This window comes from Scatophagus argus, chromosome 4 (assembly GCF_020382885.2).
Source record: "Scatophagus argus isolate fScaArg1 chromosome 4, fScaArg1.pri, whole genome shotgun sequence".
Lineage (NCBI taxonomy): Eukaryota > Metazoa > Chordata > Actinopteri > Scatophagidae > Scatophagus > Scatophagus argus.
This window is the reverse complement of record NC_058496.1, coordinates 24,461,743-24,487,542: the sequence shown is the minus strand read 5'-3', so window position 1 is coordinate 24,487,542 and position 25,800 is coordinate 24,461,743. Positions and strand designations below refer to the sequence as shown.

General features: G+C 41.5%; 3 protein-coding genes across 4 annotated transcripts in view; all 3 read right to left on the bottom strand.

Annotated features, from left to right (window-relative positions):
• ppil2 (peptidylprolyl isomerase (cyclophilin)-like 2) overlaps positions 1–17,469 on the bottom strand; it is a 33,183-nt gene extending 15,714 nt beyond the window's left edge. The window contains exons 1-12 of the mRNA XM_046385952.1: positions 17,315–17,469; positions 16,525–16,574; positions 15,953–15,998; positions 15,730–15,792; positions 14,686–14,737; positions 14,113–14,164; positions 13,594–13,685; positions 13,117–13,206; positions 12,925–13,000; positions 12,583–12,743; positions 10,309–10,384; positions 1,099–1,205 (exon numbers count right to left, since the gene is read on the bottom strand). Coding sequence (XP_046241908.1) covers positions 1,099–1,205; positions 10,309–10,384; positions 12,583–12,743; positions 12,925–13,000; positions 13,117–13,206; positions 13,594–13,685; positions 14,113–14,164; positions 14,686–14,737; positions 15,730–15,792; positions 15,953–15,998; positions 16,525–16,574; positions 17,315–17,346 — 897 coding nt within the window. The 5' untranslated portion in view covers positions 17,347–17,469. The remainder of the gene's footprint in view (positions 1–1,098; positions 1,206–10,308; positions 10,385–12,582; positions 12,744–12,924; positions 13,001–13,116; positions 13,207–13,593; positions 13,686–14,112; positions 14,165–14,685; positions 14,738–15,729; positions 15,793–15,952; positions 15,999–16,524; positions 16,575–17,314) is intronic.
• LOC124057558 lies at positions 1,233–10,295 on the bottom strand. Of its 2 annotated transcripts, XR_006843129.1 has the most exons (3): positions 9,724–10,295; positions 2,452–9,192; positions 1,233–1,920 (listed from the first exon to the last, which is right to left on the bottom strand). XR_006843129.1 is itself a non-coding variant. In XM_046385951.1 (2 exons), the coding sequence occupies exon 2, from the start codon at positions 8,929–8,931 to the stop codon at positions 2,809–2,811; it is 6,123 nt and encodes a 2,040-aa protein (XP_046241907.1). In that variant the 5' UTR covers positions 8,932–9,192; positions 9,724–10,295; the 3' UTR covers positions 1,927–2,808. The 2 variants fall into 2 exon arrangements, 1 of the variants encoding a protein (XP_046241907.1); XM_046385951.1 differs by lacking the exon at positions 1,233–1,920 and having other exon boundaries at positions 1,927–9,192.
• A 1,031-nt stretch (positions 17,470–18,500) lies between the features above and the next one.
• LOC124057561 (STAM-binding protein-like A) lies at positions 18,501–25,672 on the bottom strand. The gene is made up of 10 exons (XM_046385953.1): positions 25,532–25,672; positions 23,505–23,729; positions 22,962–23,037; positions 22,761–22,856; positions 21,834–22,233; positions 21,501–21,625; positions 20,844–20,981; positions 20,037–20,149; positions 19,763–19,862; positions 18,501–19,509 (listed from the first exon to the last, which is right to left on the bottom strand). Exons 2-10 carry the CDS (start codon positions 23,705–23,707, stop codon positions 19,453–19,455), a joined length of 1,308 nt encoding a protein of 435 aa, XP_046241909.1. The 5' UTR covers positions 23,708–23,729; positions 25,532–25,672; the 3' UTR covers positions 18,501–19,452.
• Between the last annotated feature and the right edge of the window lie 128 nt (positions 25,673–25,800).

The window sequence follows — 25,800 nt, the reverse complement described above, 5'->3', positions numbered from 1 at the left end:
TAGAGCTGCAATCCTGAGTGAAGACCACTGGGGAGGAAGGTGGTGGGGAGAAGGAGGATGTGGGGCGCAGAGGGCAGGTTGTCTAAGCACTGCAACTTTACCCTCATTATTCTGATTCGACAGCTCAGAAGCCAATGAAAACCAGGCACATGCAGCGCCTGGTAACCAGGGCAGAAATGCATTCCTGGAACTCATGCTGTCTCTCTGGAGCCCCACACCTAACCTTAAAAAGCAGGGCACATAAAAAACAAACATAAAAGAGAAAACATTTTTTGCCAGGATGCACACTTGGCAACCAGCTGAACAGACTGTGCAAAAGGCAGATTAGACCTATGTAATGACACCATTATTTGAGAAGTTTATATTTATACACTGCCACTTCTTCTCAGTACAAATGATACTGGTTCCTAAGTGTGACTCTACTGCTTTGTATACATTTTTTCTTTTCAACATGCCTCCAACACTGCCAAGGGCTGGAAAGTTCAGACATGATATGTGATTACAAATTAACTTTGAAGTCTGCATTTCCTTGGAATTCTATACCTCAATGATCATGTAGACATTTTTTTTTAAATCCCCGGGCAGTAACAAGAAAGCCAACGCTCACAAACAGTGGATTCTCAAAGGTCGATAAAGTAATGATAGTTTGGAGCACAAAAAATGCTGATAACTGGTCATCGGCCTTGTAAAAAGAAGTTGCACTCTTGAAAATTAACAATGAGAAAATGGATTACTGTTGAACTGAACATCTAAGCCAAAGTAATAAATACAAGACTATTACCAGTAATTAATTAAAAAAAAAACCCAAAAAAACAAAAACAAACTGGGAAAACTGTGTGAAACCAAAACCAAACAGTTTTCATTTTTTGAGCCGTTAAAGTCTGAGGAGTTTGATGGTGGAATCTGCACAGCCGTCAGTCATCGGATTCATGTTCCGCCAATACCAAACTTTATGTTTTTTCTTAATATGGAGAGATAGTGAAACTAAGGCTAAGCATTTTCACCTAATACTAAAACAAAATTTCTGATAGTTTCTCCCCACTTGTTTGAATGTCGAGTTTGTGCTGGCTGTACATGTGTGAATATGCATGTTGTTACCTTATCACAGTGCAACTCAAGATTCAGGTCCCCTTTGTTTGTGCGCAGACGGACGTACCCTTTTTTCTTCACATACTGGTAACGCACAGTGTCGTCTGCGATGGCATCTATGACATAAAAATACAAATGGACAAATGGAGTTATTTCAATGTGTCGTCATAAATGACAACATTTTAGATGTTAGGATGTTATTAATCGCTTAAGAGTCTGGGTTTGATGTTGCAGGTTAAGATCTCTGACCTTTAAAAGCCCTCAACGTGTCTGCAGGGCAAATTATTTGGATTTAAGTGGATCATTAAATCCACTCAGATTTTTTAATTACTGTTTAGCCTTTATACAAAACACTGCAACTAGAAAATGTCTTTCTTATACAAAGATGACAAAATCTGACAAAAATCTCAATAGGAACATGGGAAGTGAAGTATAAATCCTTTTCAACACAACAACACACACACTTTCACATATCCACTGTGAAGACAACACATGCTGCAGTATGCTGTTCAACTTAGTCAAAGTGAAAGCACACATCCATAAAGTTATTATTATATAAATATATGGCATGACACGCTTTTTCAGAAACCTGGACTAAGTCATGAAATCCAAACAGAGTCCTCCTCTTTTGAAGCGTACTGAACACACTGTCAAGTTCTGGTGTTTTTTTTTTCTTCTTTTTATTTGATCCCTCAGTTAATGCTCCACTTGAAAGAGCTTGGTCACGCAAGGAACAACTCTTGACAAGGATTTCCCCTTTTTATGTTTTATTGAACTTTGTTTTGTTGATGAAGGGGTCATTCAGTCATTCAATAGCAGCAGGTTGAAAACCTTGAACACAAGAATAACAAGACATTGCGTTATTTCAAGTTTAACAAACACAAAATCATTAAAATGTAAAATAAAAATCCATGCAGTAAGTACTATTACTAATTACAACTCTTTGAATGCACCAAACTAGCAATGCCTTAGCATTAAGTCAGCATGTGCTAACAAACCTTTAAGATTTAACCTTAATCACTTATAAACAAATACATTTTTTTTCAATATTTAACTCAAGCAAATGAGTAACTCCAGTGACAAAACAAAAGCAAAATTCAAGTAAAGCATCAGCTTTGCTGCTCCAAACAATTGAATAGGCTTGAGCCATTAAAACTGCTTTGTCAAACTTAAAGTGCAGACTACAAACTGCTGTAGGCAAACAACAAATTAAGTGGAAATAATCAACTGAAAGTCACTACCATTAAACAAACTAAGTCAGATGCCCAATGAGGCCAAACATTTTGCATGTGCACATGTTGAGCACAAGTCCATCCATTCCACAACAACAGGTGAGTAATTTAAGAAAGTCACATCTCCTACCAGTTGCGTTTGACGGTGAACTGAGGGATTTTAGTTTTCTTGGTTTGGTTTGTTTCTTTAAGCTTTTGCTCTCCACAAACTTTCCTCCTTTGTCTCCCACAGCATGTGTTGAACTGATGGTTAAGATGGCCGTCTAACAGGAAGTTCCTCCTCTTGACAGGAAGTGGTTGGAGTGCTTTGCTGGTGTTGTTGAACTGATTGACTGCCCCCTGTAGGTCCGGCTGAAGACTTGTTTTGTTTGCAAAGTGAATGAAAGGTTTTTGATGTTTTGGTTGTGCTTTTTTGTCAGTTGGCGTGACACCTCCCACTTGACCTCTCGGTTGTGAAACTCAGAGAGGTCACAAGAGTCGTAGATGGTCAGTGTGTGTTGTTTTCTCTTTCCTTGATGGTGTTCTTTTGTTCCTCAACAGGTATTAGAACAATGACCCGTCGTACATCCCTGTGCAGGACTGTAGAGGGGATTTTGATTTTCAGTTTTCTTGTTGACCTCTGGTTAGATTTCATGGTCGAGACTGGATAGCTGGGGAAGGTTCGGACATGAACATCTCTGACGACGCCCTTCTTGTCAGGATTGACGCTGATGACTCTGGCCAGTTTGTACTGACTCCTCAGTGCATTTTGGTCGGCAAGCCAGACAATGTCTCCTGTGGCTACATTTCTGTGTGTCGTGTGCCACTTGCTCCTGGTGAATAGATTGGGCCCCGCCAACTGACTCCACTTCCTCCAGAACCGGTCAACTTCTGTTTGAATTGCTCTTAGCCTTTTGTAGGGGTAGCCATCAAAGTCGAAGCTTCCGAGGTCTCCTCTAGGTCCTGTTCTCCCAAGCAGAAGAGAATTTGGGCTGATGTACTCCACACAGTCCTCTCGGCTTTGAGTTCTGGCATCTATGGGTCTCTCATTGGCAAGGTTTGCAGCCATGTAGAGGAAGGTTTGGAACTCACTCCAGGTAAAGCACCCGTCTCCTCCCAGGTTGTGCAGAGCGCGCTTCACGGTGCGTACAGCAGCCTCTGCAGCTCCATTTCTATGAGGGGAATCAGCGGGGTGAATTTTCCAGCTCCATTCTGTCCCATGCTTGGAGACTTCATTCTCAACCTCTGGCGATTGTAGCTGGCCAAGAAAGGTGTACAGGTCATTGAGCGCAGGTCTGGCACCCACAAAGTTTTTCCCAGGGTCTGACCACAGCTTCTTTGGATGACCTCTTAGTGCTGTGAATCTTTTGTAGGCCAGCAGGAAACCTTCAGAAGACTGGTCACTTACGACATCTGTGTGCAGAGCTCGGGATGCCATACAGCAGAAGACTAACCCCCATACTTTGAGCCTTGTTTTCTTCTTCACTTCATCCTTCACTTCATAAGGTCCGAATAGATCCAATGTTGTGAATTCGAATGGTCTTGCTGGTGTAATCCGTTCGGATGGGAGGTCACTCATGATTTGTTGGCACTTTTTAGCTCTGGTCTTTCTGCATATCACACAGCTGTCCACAATCTTCTGAGCCAGTTTCCGGCCTCTTGTGACCCATGCTTTTTTCCTCATCCTCAGGAGTGTACCTGCTATTTCCTCATGGTTTGCATTGTGGGCTTCTTGTGCCAGAAGAGAGGATACCCACGCATCACAAGGTAAGATTGGTACAGTGGTTTTGTCGTCATCAAAGATCTGAAATCTTCCTCCACAGACCAAGAGTCCGGTTTTTGTATCTTTGTACACAGCCAGTCTGTTGAGGGTGGCGTCTTGGAAGCATGCACCCTCTTGTGCTGCGAGGAAAAGGTCTCTCTGAGCATCTTCATACTCGCCGATGGTAAGTACAGCTTGTTTTGCTCTGGATTTTAGCTCTTCCGATGAGAGCACCTCCCACTTTGGCTTACTTGTGGATTGGGTTTTGCCCAGTAATTCTTTCCACTTCATTGCAGCTCTCCACACCCAGGCGATAACTCTGGTCATCTTGGTCAAGCTGCTGAACTTTCTGACATTGATCAGTTCTTTTACTGCAGAACCAGCTGGTGGTCTTCGGAGTTGAGTCCTGGGCCCCTTTCCATCTGCGGTGCTTTGCTGAGCATCAGTACCTCCTTTGGCTGTGACTGTCACTGGGCTGCTTGTACCACTAGATGGCGCATTGTGTGTGGCTTTCTTGAGCTGTGCTCTCGTCAGTGCTGCTGAGAAGGACTTTCTTTGAAGCTTGTTTATCCCTTCTCTAGCATGGGTAGCAACATCTTTGGCAGACTTCTTTGGCCACTCTCCCACAGGTAGTTTCAGGAAGTCTGGTCCATTCTGCCACACAGAATCCTCTTTGAGATCTTCTGGGGCTGCACCTCTTGTTATGATGTCTGCCACATTGAGGTCTCCCTGGATCCACCACCACTCATCAGGGGATGTGGTCTTCTGGATTTCTCCGACTCTGTTCGCAAAGAACGTCTGATATCCATAGCTGTCTCTTTGGATTGCTCCCAACACAGTTTGACTGTCCAGCAGGTGGAGCCATTTTTCAATCTCCATCCGAGAGTGCTTCTCAATGTACCTTCTTAGGCGGACAGCATAGACAGCACCACAGATTTCAGCTTTGACTGGTTCCCCCTTCTGGTCAAGTGGCGTAAGCTTTGCTTTTGACTCGATGAGCCTGACTTCAATGCCTTGTGCAGTCTCCCACCTGAAGTACACCACGGCTCCGTAGCTCTGGTCACTCCCATCAGAGAATGTTATCCCCCATGGTTTTTTGGTCCAGTTGCATGGTGTGAGGCTTCTGTGGAAGGTTATTTGGCTGAGGCGGATGTATTCCTCAAAAAGCTGGATTGCTTCTTCCCTCAACTGTTCTGACAGTGGCTTGTCCCAGGTGTCTCGGGCTGTGCTGGTTCCGGCCTCCTGGAAGGCTCTCCTGACTAGAATGGCACCCTTCTGTTTCGCAGGAGTGACAAGACCTATTGGGTCATACAGGCTAGCTACTTGGCTCAACAGCTGTCTTCTAGTCAGTGGCTTGGGAGTTTTCCCTCTCACCTCTTCCTCCAGGATATTTTGACCCACTCTCATTTTCTTTCTCCTCTTTGAGAAGTTGACTGAGGTCATTGGGTACAGTTTGTCGCTTTCAACAAGATAGCCGACTCCCAGGGCTTTATCATCTTCTTCTCTCCTTTGATTTGGGAGAATAAGGAATTTGTTTGCTGGTCTTTCTGGTGCGAGCATGTCCCTCCTACTTTGGCCTGACCGGACCCAGGGCTTCAGGAAGAATCCACCTGCTTTGAGGATTTTTTCAACTCCTGCTGTGCTTTTGTCCAGCTTTTCCAGGTCATTGTGAGAGGTAAGTACATCGTCGACATAGGAGTCTTCCTCCAGGATCCTGCGCTCCTCCTCCAGGTGAGTGAACATGGGTAGCTTTGCAGTCTCTCTCATGGCCAGCTGTGCGATGCATCCTGCTGGCCGGTCACCGATGTTAACTCGTGTGATTGCATACTCCTCCAGTTCGCCATCTTCTGTGTCTCTCCAGAGAAACCTGTGTAGGTGTACTTCCAGGTCTTCCAACCACACCGAGTTATACATCTTCTTGATGTCGCCGAGTGCAGCATGCACCCCTCTCCTGAATCTGAGAAGTACTGCTCTGATCGGGTTGAGGACGTCAGGTCCTTTTAGCAGAAGATCGTTCATGCTTGTTCCCCTGAACTTTTGACTGCTATTCCACACCAGGCGTACAGGTGTTGTAGTGGAATGTGGATTTGGCGCCACCAAGTGGCTCACATACCAGACTGGTCCTGTCCAGTTGGTCAGTGTATCTTTGGTGAGCTTCTTTGCTGCTCCTCTTTCCACCATTTCATGGACTTGAGCTGTATATCCCACTTTCCACTCCGGTTCTTTTTTGAGCTGCTTCTCTGTTCTCAAGAAAGTGGCTTCCACTCCACTTCGGTTGTTGGGCAGAGAAGTTGGATCTTCGATCCATGGGTACTTTGTGTCCCAGTGTGATTCACTGCTGTGATCATCGGTGTTGATGAAGGTGAGGCCTCTCCTGATGATCTCCAGTTCTCTTTCCTCACTCAGTGTCATTTCTTTGCCTCCTGGCTGGCAGTTGCCGCATCTGCACCCTCCACACTTAGGTTCACAAGCTGCTCCAATACTGTCCCACTTCCACCAGTTAAGGAATTCTTTGTTGGCTACAGTGCTTCTGGTTTCAGCTGAGATTCCATTTGTGTCGCAGAGTTCCTGGTACTTCACAGCTGTGGCCCTCATGGATCGTGCGAAGTGGGTTTTTGAGGTGTGCGCCGCCAGATCCACTTTTTCAAACAGGTCCGGGTGCGTTCCACCGACTGTCTTCCCCAGTGGGCCGTCCCAGAGAACGAGGTCACCGACCACCTTCGTCCTTTGTGGTACAAGTCGGCCCTCACGATGGCTGATGAGGAGTTCGACTTGTTCTGGCCTGCGCAGGTCATCCAGGTTGGTGTTGGGAAAGAACCTCCTCAGCTGTTCAGGAGTGACTGGGTTTTGGACCTTAGCGATGTCTTCCAAGCCGTAGCAGAGGAGTTCATGGGCGCGTTCCGTTCCTCTGGGGGTCTTAACTCTCACTCTGAGATGGTATCGCCTTGTTTTGACCTTTAGGGCCATTCCTCCAACCCCGTGGACGACGAGTGTGATCTTTTCGCTCCTCAGACCCAGTCTCCTTGCTGCACGGTGGGTAATGTAGTTCGTGTCTGAGGCTAAGTCGATTAGAGTTCCGATCCCTTCCCCTGCATTGGTGGTAACTTCCAGTAGCATGAGGATCACAGGGAGCTCTTGAACCGCACTCACTTCCATGCCGCCAGGCCTGTCGGTTTTGAGGGATCTTGCAGACGCATTTGTAAAGGCTCTTTTGCATTTTTCCGCCATTTCAGGGGACAGTTCTGACATGAATTGCTGTTGTTCTTCTGTCAGTTTATTCCTCTTCATGGTTGACTTTGCTGTCTCTGTCTCCTCTTTTCTAGGGTCTGCTTTCTGACACAGGAAGAAGTGATGGCCTCTCCTACAGCCCGGCTTTTTACACAGGTAAGTGTCTTTGCAGGTACTGTCTTCGTCATGACACTCCAAACACTTTGTGCAGGCTCCCAGCCTCTCCACAGCACTTAGCTTGTCTTTTACCTTCAGTACCTTAAACTTCTTGCAGAAGAAGAGCTTTTCTGCATGCCGCTCGTCACCGCAGACAACACAGCCCTCTTTACTCGTGGACCTGGTAGAGGCGTACTTCTTGAAGTCAGCTGGTCTCTTGTCCGGCTTCTCATCCACTCGAAGTTGCTCGAGTCTCTCCAAGACCTCTTCTTCAGTTTTCAGGTAACTCAGGAGCTTGTCAAAGTGGTTGTCTGGGGTTACTGCATTTGTTGGATTTACCATGTGGAGTAGCCAATCCCGCTTCATTGTGTCTGGCAGTTTGCTTTCTATTGACCTGATGATGAGAGGGTTTTTGATGGCTCCTGTATTTCCGAGTTCTGTCAGGTCGCTCAAGGCCTTTTCAACTGACTGGATGAGCTCGATCATCCTCCTGGGCTGGTGGGATTTTAGAGGTGGGATCTTCTCCAGGTCCTCGACAATCTCCAGGGCGATGGTGGTCTTATTCCCGAACCTGTTTTCCAGGACCTTAAACATCTCCTCGGCAGACTTGTAGGTGGAGAGCCGGAGGTCTTTGCGGATCCTGTCATCCATGCTGTCAAGGAGCTGCATCTTCTTCGCCTCCGCAGAGCCGGTTGGCTCCCCTTGCCGCTGTAGATTTTCCCAGTCTTTTTTCCATTGGTGGAATTCCCTCCTTGAGCCATGGAATCTGGGCAGGCAGGTGGGCTTTATTTTGAGGACAGGCTGCTGGGCTGGCTGGGGTGCTGACTGGGCCTGATGAGTTGTATTCCGCCTCTCCTCTTCTGCAGTTCTCTCCACTGTCAGGAACTCAGCCTTTTTTGCCACGAGGTTGCTCTTCAGCTTCCTTAGGCCTTTTATTCTGCCATCCAATTCAGTCTTCTCCTCAGCGGGAATCCATTCTTCCCACCGCTTGAATGCAGCCATTGTGTCTGCGACAACCTGCTTTGCTGTTTCCAGCTGGTGCTCATACCCATCTTTGTTGAGCAGAGACACTAAGGTTCTATGAGCCTGTTCACAGGCCGACTCGGCTTCTTCAATGGCGAAGGTCAGCTCCCCCTCGGCGTACCTTGACCAGAGACTGGACAGCACGCTTTTGCGTACTTCCTCCAGTCTATTTTTGCAGTCCTCTGTGGTTTTTTCCAGATCACTCTCTTGGCTTGGGTGCAGCTTCTTCTCACCTTCCTCTTCGCCAGCCTCCGCCCGCAGACTAAGCTCATACTCATCATTTGCGTAGTTTACTTTTCCTGGACAGTGAGCAGAGTTCATGTATTCAGCTTGGAGCTCTGCTTTCATCAGGTATCCAGTCACTCGTGAGACGTAGTTGGCCTGTTTTGTGAAGGCCGTCTTTGCTGAAGTCCTCTCACTCTTCAGCTGTTTGATGCTTTTTCCAGTGGCGTCTTCTGCCATTCTTGCAGTTTTTCCTCACGTTGACAAGGTTGACTATAGGCCGTTGATCCTCTGTCTCTTGCCACGCTGGTTTTCAACTGTCAAGTTCTGGTGTTTTTTTTTTCTTCTTTTTATTTGATCCCTCAGTTAATGCTCCACTTGAAAGAGCTTGGTCACGCAAGGAACAACTCTTGACAAGGATTTCCCCTTTTTATGTTTTATTGAACTTTGTTTTGTTGATGAAGGGGTCATTCAGTCATTCAATAGCAGCAGGTTGAAAACCTTGAACACAAGAATAACAAGACATTGCGTTATTTCAAGTTTAACAAACACAAAATCATTAAAATGTAAAATAAAAATCCATGCAGTAAGTACTATTACTAATTACAACTCTTTGAATGCACCAAACTAGCAATGCCTTAGCATTAAGTCAGCATGTGCTAACAAACCTTTAAGATTTAACCTTAATCACTTATAAACAAATACATTTTTTTTCAATATTTAACTCAAGCAAATGAGTAACTCCAGTGACAAAACAAAAGCAAAATTCAAGTAAAGCATCAGCTTTGCTGCTCCAAACAATTGAATAGGCTTGAGCCATTAAAACTGCTTTGTCAAACTTAAAGTGCAGACTACAAACTACTGTAGGCAAACAACAAATTAAGTGGAAATAATCAACTGAAAGTCACTACCATTAAACAAACTAAGTCAGATGCCCAATGAGGCCAAACATTTTGCATGTGCACATGTTGAGCACAAGTCCATCCATTCCACAACAACAGGTGAGTAATTTAAGAAAGTCACATCTCCTACCAGTTGCGTTTGACGGTGAACTGAGGGATTTTAGTTTTCTTGGTTTGGTTTGTTTCTTTAAGCTTTTGCTCTCCACAAACTTTCCTCCTTTGTCTCCCACAGCATGTGTTGAACTGATGGTTAAGATGGCCGTCTAACAGGAAGTTCCTCCTCTTGACAGGAAGTGGTTGGAGTGCTTTGCTGGTGTTGTTGAACTGATTGACTGCCCCCTGTAGGTCCGGCTGAAGACTTGTTTTGTTTGCAAAGTGAATGAAAGGTTTTTGATGTTTTGGTTGTGCTTTTTTGTCAGTTGGCGTGACACACACAGTACTATACAGTTGCATAACAGCAAATCTCTCCCATGGAGCAGCTCAGAGGCTGCTCAGAGAAGAAAACGCAGTTTAACTGAGAAGATCTAACTTGCTGCTACATTAAACTGTGTGAGCATGAAGCTGCACTTGGCCACAAAAGAGCCCGCGTGACTAGACAGTCTTCCCTGAATAAATAAAGATTAAAGCAACAGAAGACAGAAGGCATGAATGTTTCTGTCTGCTGGGAATCTGCAGAGGTTTTTTTTTTTTTTTTTTAACTTTTATGTTCACTTGCCTGCTTCGTGCGTTGTTACAGGAGTCATGGCTGTGGATGTGAAAGAGGCGCAAACTCTGCCTGTGGAATAGTGGGCCTGCGGAAAGAGAGATAAAAATGAAACTTCAAAGGACAGTTAATGTTCAAAAATTTGGCTCACTGCTGAAAATGGTGGATGTGTATGGGACAAGCTGATACCTGATTTTCTGTTTTTGGCAAACGATTATTTCAAAAGTTAGGGTCAGTGCCAAATTTCTAAGCGCAATAATGCATCTGCACTCACACTGAGTTGGTTCATCAATTGTCAAAAAACACAAAATTTACAATTAGTCATTTATTTGCATTGGATAACACTGACTGAGTCAAGTTTCTCAAATGAAGCTCATTCCGTAACTCTGAGTTTTGGACTACACTCCCTGTGGCTCTGGAAAACGTGATTGGTATTTTTCATTATTCCTAACCTAAATTTTTTTTTTACACTGATAACCACTGTGAAATATTCCACTGGAGATCACAATCCTCTAAATATAGAAGGTTTTTTGCTCAGAGGTGCTTCAGCAGGTCAGGCTTTTCTCATTAAGGGCATGTGAAGCATCATCCTCCAGATGAAGAATATTCTTTTCAACTCAACCACACCTCCTTCCAGCCACGCACTTGGCTGGGACCCTCATTTGCACTAAGTGGTGCATAAAGTGCAAGGTAGCTTAATGACAACCTCTGCAGCTTCAGTGTGATTAAGGACACAACTTCCTCAGCTTGAAGAGGTTTCTAATATCTCATAATTAAAGGGGCACTTTAACACTTTTTGGTTCTTTGAACTTAAATTATAGCAGAATAAATCTGCTGAACATCCAAAAATACCACAAACAATGCAGTGAGAATGGAGGAGTTATTTAAGTCAATATAATAACATCTCAGGGAGATGAAAGCATAGAAGTGAAAATGGATTTCAAAAGCTCAAGTCTACTCTATAGTCCTGGTTTAACAATCTTCTGCTCTAGTTCTTATGAAGGCGCATGAAAGCGCAGACTTTACCTTGTGTGCTCCGTCTGACCTATATTTCCTGTTCTCTCAGATGCTGTCAGAGCGTCACTTCAGCTGTGAACTCTAGACAGAGAGCAACCAAGTAGAAGCTCTGGCGTAAAAAAATAAGACATGGCGGAGCATCAAAGGAGAGCAGATAAGAAAAGAGGTGTTGATGCCGTTCAAACTGAATCAGATTTCATCTGCCCGGTTATTCAAGGACACAGTTACGGTGGTGACCGAGGATGACCTTTTCTGTTGCACATCTGTGTGTTTAATTCCCATGCAGTTAAGCCTGGCTTGTAATCACTGAAAGCACGGCAACAGAAAAGTTACAGCAAGTATCTGGAAGATATTTTAAAAAGGTACATATTTTATTATATTTGAAGAGTACTTTGTACCAATTTATGTCTCACTCAGGCCTTAACATGCTCTTCGTTTTAAAAATATATATTTATATAAGTCCAGCAGCGCAAGTGTAAAATATTGTTTATCTTTCTCACAGCACTGTAAATGCTCTTTGTTCTCTTTCTGTATGCAGCTGTTTGTCTTGTTGCCCACAACACAGTCAACATATTATCGTATGGTTGGCGCCCTCCAGTGTACAAAGTAAAAATTACACTTCTTCACCAACTCAATGTCCTCTTGAAAAGCTTCAGCAACACAACTGAAGCACTCACTGAGAAATAACAAATCATGAGCAATCATTTACTGATAACAAAGGAGTCTACAACTGTTTACATTAAAGCTCAAAGTGACTTTGGATATTGTCTACATTCTGCAACTTTCCCTCAATTTTTCTGACTCAACAACTTTAGAGACTGCGTGTAGCGTGTTTGAAAGCTCCAGAACAGCTCCACTTCAAACAAAAGAACATGTGACGTTGCTGAAAGCTTTGGGAAAAGCAAAGCTGGCACTGTTTTATCAAAAGCAAAGGTAAAAATAGCTTGATGCTTCACTAATTTCGGTAGAAGAGTTGCCTTTTTAGCTTCCCCTTTCCACGTCAAAAGGACCTAAGGTATTGGCATGCATAATGTATCTTATACCTAATGTATAAGAGTTAACAAGAGTCACGATGAAATCTTTGTCAAGACCTTGCCCTTGCATGATAGGAAGGGTTTTGGTCATCTAAATATTTTATTTGCATCTTCCATAACCAGCAGGGATTTTTATAAATCATAGACTACTGTCTTTATAGTCTTTGGTTGTATTCCATAAAGATGTTCACCATTTTTTTTCTCTTAACTTAGCCATCATAACGTTTTTACTCACAGCATTTAATTTATCCGTCTTCTTGGCCTCTGGCTCCTTTGAAGTGGAAGCCAGGAGCTGGTCCCCCTTGTAGTCCTTGTACAGCTCAGCCAAGGTCTCCCTGGTCTCGAGGTTTGTGCTATTCAGGTGGTACGCTGGGTCCAGCTTGGCCTTTTCCTCATCTGAACCAAGCCAGAGAAAGGAGAGCAAGATGGAGGAGATGGTTTCAGCAAAGCATTTTCATATTTAACACAGCCTTAATTCCAAATGAAATTTAACCCTGATTCCTGATTATAAAAAAAGCACAATTCCCTATTACAAACACTAAATTTAAAAATGACAGATGACACTTTAATAACTCACCTGGGTCCAACACTTTCAGGTTGTTTTTTACATGGAAAAAGTTGGAAACATTGAATTTATCCAGGTTTGTGGGGTCCTGTGAAGACAAAACAAAAAAAATGCACCATCATGTGAATGGTTACTCTTCCCAAAATAACATGCTTTCAACTTCACAAGAAAAATTAAGTATCCCTAATAATCGTAATGACTAACCTGAAGTGTTATGATGTCCTTCCTGGTAAAGGGCTCGTCAGTCAGCAGATCTTTGAAAGATTTGGTCTTGATGTTGAGTTGCTCGACAGCCTGAATAGAAACAGAAATATTTAAGAAAATCAAAGCCTCTCTTTGCACATACTAAGATTACTTAGCTTGTTTAAAAGGAATAATTAAGTTCATTTTATACTGCTTTTTATTTAATTGTTGCTTGATATCAATATGACACACTTGTTTTCTATTGATTGAACAATCATGAAAAACGAGTTAAAAAAGCAGATTCTACTTTGTCATATTCATGCATAAAACCAGAGGAACGTGTCTTGTGCTGTCTGTAATTCTCTATAGTGTGCAAAAACAATTGTAGCACAGAGCTAATGGGGTGTGATGTAATTCTGCATCTTGTGATATCATGGAGGCTGAGATTCTGCCTTTTGTACAGGGATCAATGTGGAGAAAGTGTGTGAGTTCACCCACCTCATGAGAAAACACATTGCCGGTGACCTTGTTGCAAACGATGTGAGAATTATTTGTGAATACGCTGTACAGAACAGGGCAGTGATACTTTCCTGGAACAAAACGAAAATAAAGTAAGAAGCAAGAAGAGTGGCAGAGTCACTCTCAATCTGCTGCCACAGGCTGAAAACGTATCTCCTCCAGCAGTCAACAACTACCTCATGTAATGTGCTCCCTGCTGAATTATATCATCTCTCCCACATCTTCCTCCTCTGCTTGCTTTAATTTGCTCTCATCCCCTTCACAAAAAATTACCCTTTTACACTCTTTAAGTCAAATTTTCTTTTCAAGCTGCCCTCATACACATAAGTGTTGTAAGATACATGTTTACTTTTCTATTTCCAACTCCTGGCTGATTTGAGTGATTAGAATCATGGAAATTAGGCGCTTTCAGCTTTAGCAACAGCATCAACCTCTTGTGCCCCTAGTTTCTACGTGAATCCTTTAAGTTGAAAGCACATTGAATACATGTATATTTACCATCATTGTTCTTGGCAAAGTTCAGTTTGATGAGAGACTTTGCTTCCAGTTTCTTTGGGATGGAAGAAAAAAATGAGCTGTTAGCATGGAATCATAAAAATAATGTGATCAAAAATGTATCTGCCATCACTTTTCCTTAAAAGCCAACATTTTACAACACTCTCACAGTGTGAAACCAGGGTTCAGATGTTTTCCCAGAGATGTAATTTTTCGGTTAAAAAAAATAAAATAAAAAATTACTTAACCAGATACCAAAATCGTTGATGATTTTATCTCAGTTCACTTGTCTGAAGCCGGATTGAAGGGAAGGGCAATGAGCATATACAGTGTACTGCACAGGCTGAATCTTGTACACACTACATGTTTGTATATATCACTGAATTTATATTACATTTTGAACATATATCTGTATTAACTGTAGCAGCAGTCGCGTTTGCATATAACTGCAGTTGTCATGAAGTTCATGGCTAAATCTGGTACAAAACCTCTCTTCACAGGATTTATTAACATTGTATGTGATCACTGACACATAAATCTTCTTATGGCAGCATGATGTGTGTTGTTGTTGCTTACCTCTCCAGAGGCTGGATCAGTACCATACTTCTTGATCCATGGGATAATACTCCTGAAACATGAGGCAGAAAGGAAGCGATATTTTAACAACACACATCCTACATCCTCATTATATTTGTGGCCTTGTACATCTGGAGTAGGATTACTAACAGCTCTATGTATCAACAGTTCTACAGGTATCTTAAATCTTAAAATTAACAAGTGCTGATTCGACAGACAAATCATGAAACAGACCAACCATCAAAGTCATTTTCAACAACCCTCAAACCGGCACAGCAAAGTGTATAGGCAGTGATCACCAACAAGTAGCCCCTGACCCAAATCCAGCCTGCAAAACTTTAATGAATTCAGAAAATGCGCTCATCTAACTTTACTCAACAGTGAATGAAGTCTGACTCATCAATTTGCATGCCCACCTCTGACAACAAGCCAAAATGCCCATAATTCATAGCTCACTCATTCTACGGACTCAGATTATTTGTCTACTCCATCCACTTTACTCTGTGGACTCAACGTCAAACTGCCCGACTCCCTGGATGACCATTCCCTGAAGCTGACAGCAGCACACTGGCTGGACTGGCTTTGCTGCGGTATGGACTCATTAGTCATTAACAGAACTGTTGATTTTGTATGAGTGCTGACTGTCTCCTTGGTGTTGGGCTGAAAAGAATTGCTATTTAAATATCACATTTCAAATGTTTCTGGAAATCTGGTCATGCAAATATTATTGATTTGTTTTTGTTTAGTTTGTTTTTTTAGAGTCCTGCCCTAACACTGTCAGCTTAAAAAAAATTATGGCACTGGGACAAATGTAGCTGATATTATTGTTGTTGTTAATATTGTTATTATTTTAAGTGGGAACAGACAACTCAATTTTCCTGGGAAACCTGCCAAATGGCAGATAAAAGTGCATACTCAAAGCGAGGCTTATAGGAAACGAATTACAGCGGCATTAAACATTGTGCAATCGACATTTACATCATAATGATACATTAAGTCAAAAAACTTTTCTATTGCCAAGTCACATTTGCGTCATCTACTTACAGCAGGTCAAAGACGACTCCTTCTACAGTACAGACAGGATACTCAAACGGTTGAAGGGACAAGCTGAAATGTTTTAAAGCAAGTAGACAATGAGACAATTTCTTAACACAACACATATTTAGCCAGACTTCCCTCCACTACTGGGGGAAAAGCATGGCCAGAACCTTTCAGTAGACAGATCCAATGCACTTCTCCTGGGGATGGTAAACAAGTCTTATCTTACCTGCAGTGGTCAAATGGAAGCCGCCTGAAGTTTGCTTGTGGGATTTCTGAAAAGTAAAAACGCATAGCAAAACTAAAACATCAAATAGCACTTGTTTCCATACACATACTTGATACAGTCATTGCCAACATAGCGTTCAGGGCTCCTACAAGTGGTTGCAAGATTACCAACATGACAAAAAAGCAGGGAAAAAATATCAATACAAAATCAAGTTCAACTTTAGAGTCTTTCATTTTTGTTCCTTTTTTCTTTAAAATACGGGATTATTTTACCTCTTTGCACATATAAAAAGATAAGCAGGACCTATTGTAAGTGGAATACAACAGCCCTACACATAGGATAACAGGACCTACTACAGGGCTGTTGTATTCAACCACATTAGTTTTAGCTGAGTGGAACTAATATAATGACAACAACGTGTAGATTATTTACAGCCTTCAGTGTGGTAGCATGAAAACAAGCTTGTAAGATTATAACAAGCACAAATTAACCAAATGGTAACTTCAAAGCTGTAGTCTAACTGCTCACGTCTGTTTAACGAGGTAACTTTAAAATAACCGCGTACAACTCACCTGCTCGCTTCCCTCCATAAAAGTGTGTGTACTCTGTACTTGTGATGTACCTGTAAGGAGGATAAAACACACAGAAAAATAAGAGGAAACATATTGAATAAACCTTAAATCAGTGGCGAAGACAACTGAGCACATTTACTTACTTTAGGTTACTTTAGGTCAGTGTAACTTTGCCTTCTTGTACTCTACAACAACTCAGAAGGAAAATACTGTACTTTTTACTCCACTACATTTATCTATTTAGTTACTAGTTACTTTGCAGATTAAGATAATTAATATAACATATAATCAAAAAATGAATAATTATTATTAAGGCAGGCCTTCGTTGATCCCCTGGTGAAATTCACAAGACATATGATTTTAAGTAGAATACGGTATATAGTTTAAAAAAAAGGCCCACCTTTACAAGCTACAACATTAAAGTACCATACACTTTAGTGCATCGATATTATAATATAGATTACTCTGAAATGGGGCATTCTATATAATGAGTACTTCTACTTTTTGTACTTTAATACCATTTATATGTTGATGTTAATACTTCTGTAACGTTACTTTTATTTCGGTAAAATTTGACTGTAGGAAGATACTTTTACTGAAGCAAAGAGCAGAGAACTTCTCCCGCCACTGCCGTTGATAAAGTTAACCGACAATAATGCTAGAAAACAAGCTACTTTAAGTTGGCTGGCTAACGTTAGCTCCTTAGCAAACATTATCATATAGCTAAGCTAACAACAACAACCATGTTTCAGAGCTGCTGTAAAATGTTTAGGATAATTTTGAGACTTACATTTTGTCTTTCTGGTGCTGTCGTTTCCCCATTTTGAGTTCCTGTGTCGATCTGAAAGGCTGCTTATGATAAAACAACACAACTTGCCGAAAAAGATCCAAACTGCTCGCCTTTTGTGGCTTCCGGTTTACGTTCTTGGTCGTCGTCGTCCCTTACGGCATAATACATGTAACAACCGCACTCTGCCGCCCCCTACTGGAAAACAACACATTTACACTCTGTGCCATTATGATTTCTGCTTCTGATGTTTTCTATTGTTACAAAAAAGTAGTTCCAGTAAAAACTGCTCATACCGTGTTCTTTATATTATCCAAGGCCATTCATCACTACAACCAAATTTAATTCATCTTTATAGTACTTTACTATCAAAATATGGAGCTGGTTGAGAAAAGATGTTTTCAGAGATTTGGATTTAAGCAAACCCTTTTCCCTTCAACATTACTGTGCAAAAGTATACTTGAAGTATTCTTTTCTTTATTTAGATTTAGCAACATTTCCCAACACTTTCAAGCTGAAACGGTGAGAAACCTGTGAGAATATGCATGGAACCTTTGGTTCAAAACTGAATAGGTCAACAGATTTCTTGCATATCCTTTTTTTGTTTAGTTTTGATTTTTTAAATTTCAGGCTATCTAAAAAATGAAATTGATACATTCAAAAAACACTACTAAACTCATGTTCAGCCATGCTCTGATTAATGTTCTTTGACAGTTTTCTTGAAACTGAGCGCCTCAGATTACCTCTCCAGCCAAAGTCAAAAATACAGGTCCGTCATTGCCTCCCATTACGTCCACCTTCCCTGAAATATGAGAAATATTCCTTTGCAGCTCTGTTACTGTCTTATTGCTCATACCCTGTCTCTTTGTGCATGAGTAATGATCACAATAAATCATGAAAACAATCATATACATTTCATGTGAAATGCTCACTTATCATCCATCATGTGAAGGAATCCACTGACTTCATCAAAAAACAACAAAGAAAAAACAAACTCCAGTTTGATCCTGTCTGATCTTTGCAAATGTTGTCTTTGATCATCTGTAGATGCAGATTAGTTTGATTTATAATACACACATTTTTCCCCATTGTTAATTTTTAAGTGTGCACATTACTACTACTGCACTTATACTTTATTCTATTCTGTAACTACGCAACTAACTTGACAAACAGGACAAACCAAACGATGTAGAACAAATTCATCTATGACGAGTTTATTTTACCTTGGCATTTAATTCATTGAAGATTTTCTCACATTTATGGCTGATCATTTACTTCAAGAGAGGATAGCAAACAAAAAATGGTTAGAGGCATGAAGCATGGCCAGTCATTAGTAACGTGTTGTAATGTGTAGCAGAGGGTACATTCAGATTGCCTGTTGCACATATGTCCTCTGAAATGTGAACACATTGTTCAGGTACTAACAAACCCTTTGCACAAAAATCACAAAGAATGAGAAAACACAAACATGTAAAAGGTGGATACAGTATAAGAACATATTAAACTCCAAAAAAAACCCTTCATAGATAAAGGATACTATGGAGTCATAGTGTTTGTATATAAAAATATAATACAGAGCAGCAACACTGCCTGCATACCTGAGTTACCACTGGCTTTCCTTTCTCTCATCACTAATAGCACTTCAACAGCTTACGATGGAAACCAAGTCAGAAGAACAAAAGCGTGATTACCAGCTGCACACTCCACAGTGACGTACAACACACAACTTAACAAGAACGAGTTCTCATCCTTGGCACTTAAACTGTCAGGCAGAACCAAACTTTGATGACACACTTACGAAACAAAGGATGGGTTTCCAACACTTAACTGCCACTGACAAACAGACATTTTTATATTAATGTCAAAAGAACAAAGGTCGAACGGCAAAGAGCTAGGACACATGCTCACAAAAACAGAAGGGTTGAAGAAGCCAGAGGTTTGCCAGTCCATGAAGCGGATAGTAGTTGTATTTTGCTTGGAAAGTGCAATAATATGCAGAATTTTCCTTAAAGAAAGAAAGAAAACAATTTAAATGGTAAACTCGTGGCCGGTTTTTGCTCAGTACCGTTCTGAAAATGAGTGTTTCCTCCATTAAAATGTCCGTTGTCTGATAAAACAGTCTGTGTCCGAAAAAAAGCAAATCACCGCAAATCCACCATGGATACAGTTTGATCGGTGATGGTGACGTGTCCCGCGTGCTGAGAAGGAGAAACAGATGTGAGTTAAGAGCCTGCTGGCGTGGACGGGACAACGAGCCGCTGTGCTAATATGCTATTTAATGCTCACAAGTATGCTCACAATTTCTTCAGGAAGATCCACCTCATGCTATAAAATATGATTTCTAAAAGTACCTCCAGGAAAAACTGCTAACTATAGAGTGATTTAGGGACATTTGTTCCTGTAAACAGTTGTTTGTTTGCGCTTGTGGCCTGACAGTAGAGGTCTACTCACTGTAAACAGAGGAGGGTCTTTGCTGTGAGGGTGAAAGCCTTTCTGTTTGCATGTGGAGATCTCCTCTGTCCCCCGATCTGTCAACCTGAAGTAGCCGATTCTGAGACACATACGATATCACACAGTCACACTTTGGCAGAGACCAAATGGACAGTACACTAGCTGTACAGTGTCAAACACATGTCACAACAGGAAAAAGATACAGCTGAAATGAGTTCCCTCAAAAATCTTCGCTCCACATCATATTGCCGGGAGAGGCAGTATTCTGACTCACTCGTTGAACTTTGGTGAGCAGACGATGGCAATGGCCTCCGGCAGCATCATCTGGTAGGAGCAGTGTGTGTGCAGGTCGACGCTGGACAGGAAGGCCGTCTGTGTGGGGTGAGTCTGGGAAACAAAGATGTCAATTTAATTGGTTTCAGCGTACACGCACGCATTCTGTGTGTTTCAACTTGCTGGAAAAAAGACAAAAAAACAGGATCAGTTGTTTATGACAAATCATCACGATGTATTATTCTTGTGAGTATCTGAATTGCCAAACCACATTTTGAGCAACTTTGTATTTTTTGTGTTTTGCTGACAGTGTGATTTACCAACAGCTGCTGTTGAGTTGTTTTGAAATTTGCATTTGTGTACATCAGTTTGATTATACTGCAGGTGATTTTGGATGTATTTGCCATATCATGAGGCGTATCAAGATCTAAAAACGTTTCCTCTTCATGTTGTAATTATATTCATTTTCAGTCTCATTGTTCGTCCCTGTGTGGTCACAATATGATCAGTTAAAACATATCCTCATTAATGTATCGCATTATTATTTAATGACAATATCTTAGGCCAACGAAAAGGTTTCTCCAATCAAATTCCAGCATAGAGAATATCTTCATATGGTGACACAGAAGGAACATGAAAAATACACAGGATGCAAAATACAGGATGCACTGCATCGTGTGTCGGCTACATGTTTGAATTCATGAGTGCATTATTCCTTTTAGGGCACAGCAGGATTAGTTTGTACTCCTGACAAGAGTGATACAGCTGTTGATTATTTTATAACCGGCCAGAAATTATTTACACTCACATGTATCCAGCCCAGGGTGATGAGATCATACTGGTCCTGTATGAGAAAGAGTTCCTCCTCATTTTCTGTGTCACAATAGTCCGGCCCACCGGACTGCTTTGGGACGATGACGTGGGTCACAGTAAATGCATTTCTGGTCTGGAACAAACACAAAAAAGCATTAAGCTATTATAATTTTTTAAATTATGCAAAGCCATCGTCTGCCAAAAAGCAATCCAAGGACCCTTTCTGAATAAAATTAGCAGCTGTCTGGTTTTTGCTGGCAAAAAACTCTCAGTCATGCTCAGAGGAAAGTGAAAGTAGCTTTAAGTTAACTTGCAAACCAAGCAAATGATATAACTCAAATAAAAAGTCACAGTAGATCTGGGACAGTGAGAGAACAGTCAGATTTTGTTCTACCCCTCTGGGTTTGGAAGTCAGCTGATGTCTCGGTTTCATTTAAAATCTACAAATACCTCACAGTCATGAACTGGGAATGTCTTTCTTTAACCATTTCAGGCTATAAGACTCAACGTGACAAAAAGGCAGCTTAACTGCTGATTTAAAGACATGATGAAAAACATTTATTAACATCACATTTATACAAACTTTTGTGCTTCCTGTAGCAAATGTATTCAGAAGGGGCTTCTGCACAGTCACTCTGTTCCAGAGTCTTACCAGTTTGCCACACAGGATGCCACAAGTTTCTACAGCTCGGCTTGTGTTGGCCTCAGCCAACCTCAGAAAGCTCTGGCACAGCTCAGCGGGCACAGCCAACTGCCGAAGGGCATCCACCATTGTATCTGCGAGAACCATGAACAAACAAAAGCTGAATGCAAAAGTTCGATTTTTGTGATGTTTTAAAACAGGGCATGGTGTTTACAGGAAATAAAGTAGGTCAGTGGGGAAAGAAATCAGCTCAGAAGAAGAATAAATACTTTAAAGCAGGAGTAGGGCGGTATTCAAATCCCCTGAAGGCCGGCCCCTCATGTCAGAGAAAGATTAACTCACTGTTGTTCCCTGGACTGACCAAAGACCCCGGCTTGAGTGACCGGTCGAAGCTGGGCGGGCCAGTGGCAGGTGTGCCGATGGTTGCAGGAGGGCGATTGTATTGGTGGTTGGTGCCACCTGACAGGTCCCCTGGGCTCTGCGGGGTGGTGGGGCAGATCAGCGAGGGGCCCTGGATGCCTGGAATGAGAGGCGTGTCAGGGGAAGGTGTGACGGGCGTGGCGAACTCCATGAGGACGCGCTGACGTTCCTTCTCCAGTTCCTGGCGGCGGATCATCTCCTCAAAGGCACTGAACTGCTCCTGTTCGCGTTGCCGCCGCTGCATCTCAGCGACACGTTCCCGCTCTGCGTCAAGCGCTCGCTGCCTGGACTGCTCCAGCGCCAAGGCCTCCTCCTCCGCTTTCTGGGCACACAGCAAACACATCATTTACATGCGAGTTTGAAGTCAGGCACATGGTCTTTCTTTATCCGCTGTTCAAAAATCACTTGACACGAGATTTGTTGATCTTCAGGTATTTGACAATGGTGTGATCCTCAACAACAGCAGGATGGTTGGAGAATAATTCATGTAAGGTGTCAGCTAATTTTGATTTAATATTTGTTCCAACAACTACAAAACAAAATGTGACTACTCAAGGTCAGTGTCATTGGTTTGCATTCATTTGATCTGTTAATGAGCAGCTACGTACCAACATGTAGCTGCTGTGATGCTGATTAATGTTTCACCCATTTAGGGTTTACACAACCCATTGCAAAATCAGTGTACAATGATTGTTGTATTGTATGTATTATAAATGTCTATCAGATGTTCTTGCTACATCATGTTTTGAATAGTAGTACAGTGTTTTTAAAGTGTCAAAATGTTTACGTTAAACTACAATTAACGCATCTGGCACATTTCAGCGTGCCAACAGTTGATGGACAGCTTACCTTTTTGATGAGATACTGTGCAAACTCCTGATCATATCTCCTCAAAAGAGCTTTTTTCAGAATCTCTGCTTGAGGAAAGGCAACGTCCTTCAGTTTCTGGAGAAAAAAAGAATATTTAGCAAAATGTTTTAACAGTTTAAACATTTTCCTAAAAACAATCGGAAACTATTATATAGGACAGTGTGCACACTGTATGCATACTTTTAGTGTGTCCTTCTTCTCAGGAATGTTAGCCGTCTTGTAGTCCCGATGTTTGGGAAGTTTTTCTATGAAGAGCCTTGGTTAAAAGCAAAAAAATGACACATATTATGTGATGTTTGTTTGAGTATGACAGCACTGAGAAAACCGCAACCTAAACATTTTAATTGAGAGAAACGGCAGAATATGTAGACCTTGGCTGATTTTCTGACAACAAAATAACAAACTCGTAAACAGAGGAGAATCCCATTATTGCCACTCTGTTTTTAATTAATTATGTTAAAAAAAAAAAACAATAAGCCAAATCCTGAGAAAAAGCTTTGTTTTAAGTGTCTTCTCCCTGTACATTTCCCTTCAAACCTGACATTCTAGCGCACAACATATTTTGTTTATTTATGTGTATAATAAACCAAGCAGGATAAAGTAATTATAACAAATTCCAAATCAATAATATACTTCAATTAATGTGCCAAACACAATCAAATAAATCAAAGCTCTCTACGAGCTGATCTACAGCTCAGTCCACTACTGTAGCATAACACTCACGTGATATATTTATTGTAAAGGACGAAGGCGTGCTCGATGTTGCCCTCCTCTGTGTAGATGCTGGCCATGCGGATCATCTCCATGCCAGAGCGGAAATAGCGGCGTGGGGGCACATCATCATTAACCTCCACTGAGCTTCCCTTCTTGGTCAGGGCGCGGACTCTCTCCTCTGGAGAAAAGCTTACGTCAGCGTGGTCCGCCATCGTGACAGCTCAACCTGCAAGACTAGGACGACAAGATGAAGATATAATACTGTATACAGCGGGCTCTATAATTTAATGCTGCGCTGACAGATCTGAAACAAACCATGTACACTATACACACTGAGTGTGGTTATTACACTGATCTGACAGGCATTTTTTTTTTCCATTTTCAAGGCCTCTCTAGAAGCAGTGCCAAACAGCACATAACAAAATAACACATTTTTCTGTGAGATTATCATGGTTCCTTAGCATAATAATAGCTCATGTTTCCTCTATTGTGAACTAACATTTTCCATCTATGACTGCTGCAGCGTCAAGACTAAAATCTTAACATGTAAGGAAGGACGTACGAATGATTAAGCACTACTGTCCTCAGGGGACTTGAACTGATGCTTTATTAGAAGAATGTCTACCAAAATGTTAAAAACTCAACACAATCTGTGAGGGCGTCCAGGTGAATTTTGGCTAAAAACAATACTGTTTGAAATCTGATATGTCATGCTGAAATAATGGTGTTCAAAAAACATTTTACGCTTAACATGTACTGAGTTTTATTAATAATTCTCACAAAAGAAAGTCTGCAAGATCTTGCCATAGCCTGTATAAAGTAGCACAAAGAAGCAATGTCTCTCTCCTCACACCCTGAATCAAAGCCACAACTCACTGTCTGAATATATTTAGACAAAAGATATGACTGGGGGGGTACTCATTGCATATGGCTCGAGATTTTCTACTTCTTATTGATCAAAAGAAGACAAATGTGAGAACGCTTCACGAGCAGGCTGACTAATAGTCAGGCGACTTGTATTGATTCTGCCATGGTGGCTTCTTGGCTAGCCACTATGGCCCACATAAAGATAGCATGTAAAGAAAGGACCAAGTTTCACAGTTGAGGTCAAGAGGTGTGGCTCTGATAAGAGGAGATGGGAGGAGGAACTTACAAACAGAACATAAACAAGTCAGCAGTGCTTTGTAAAATGAATTCTGTCACTGCTATGTTTCCTCAAGTAAAATATTTTGTTCTAACCCCCTTTTCCGCTGAAAAGATGGGAAAAGCCCCACCAAATTGTTACTTTGAGGATTAAGCTTTCACAAACAAAACATTCAAATAACTTTAAAACATGATGTGTTGAATCAGTATACGACATTTAAATACTGCTTACATATTAATGTACCTGTAATAATGATTCAAAATATAATACAGCATGTTAAAGAGGCATATAAAGTATTCTTATACTTAAAATACATGTTGCTACAATTGATTTATAGTACTTGTACCCTTACCTGAGATAAATTGAAAATGTAGATCATTTACTTGTAGCAGAGTATTGTACGGTATTGCCTCTTTGATTAAGGTAAAGAATGTCAAACCTTCTTCCATCGCTGTTTAGGAGTCAAACAATGCAAACAAAAAAGCAGTAATAACCGTATGACTGTCAACCACACATCACACTCACTGTACATTCATAATTACGTATAATTGAAAACCAACGAACCTTCATTTTACTGTTACTCAGTAAACATCAAGTGATGGAAAAGACAAAATGCGAAACTGTGGGCCATTTTCAGCTCGAGTAGCGAGTGACATAACGCTACTTTCACCTCATTTAGAAAGTCTTCACTTCTTTAGTCTACTGACATGTTGAATATAATTCAATATGTAAATCTACATGCATAGTTCGCTGGCCCTGTCACTAAAGCGATATGTCACTGAACGATGTCGCGTTAGCCGCGCTAACTTAGCAAAGCAAAGGTTCTTTACAGTATGAATTTATAATGGTTCAGCAGCTGGCAACCGTCGAGGACGTTTTAATTCAGTCTTACCCGATCGAGCTGGAAACCAAAGCTCCCAGAGATCTACATACAGCTAGATCAAAATACGATCAAATTAGAGTCCCAAACAAGATTTCTTCAATAGGCTGCGCCTACAGCGTCTGTACACTTCCGCAATCAAAACAACTTCCGTCTGACGAATCATCACGCCAGCTCAGAAGGACGTCAATGATATAAATTAGTAATAGTTTCAATAAATTGCCGATATGATAATGTTTGTAAAATAAGCGCTTTTTGTAAATTTCTATTTATCGAACTGA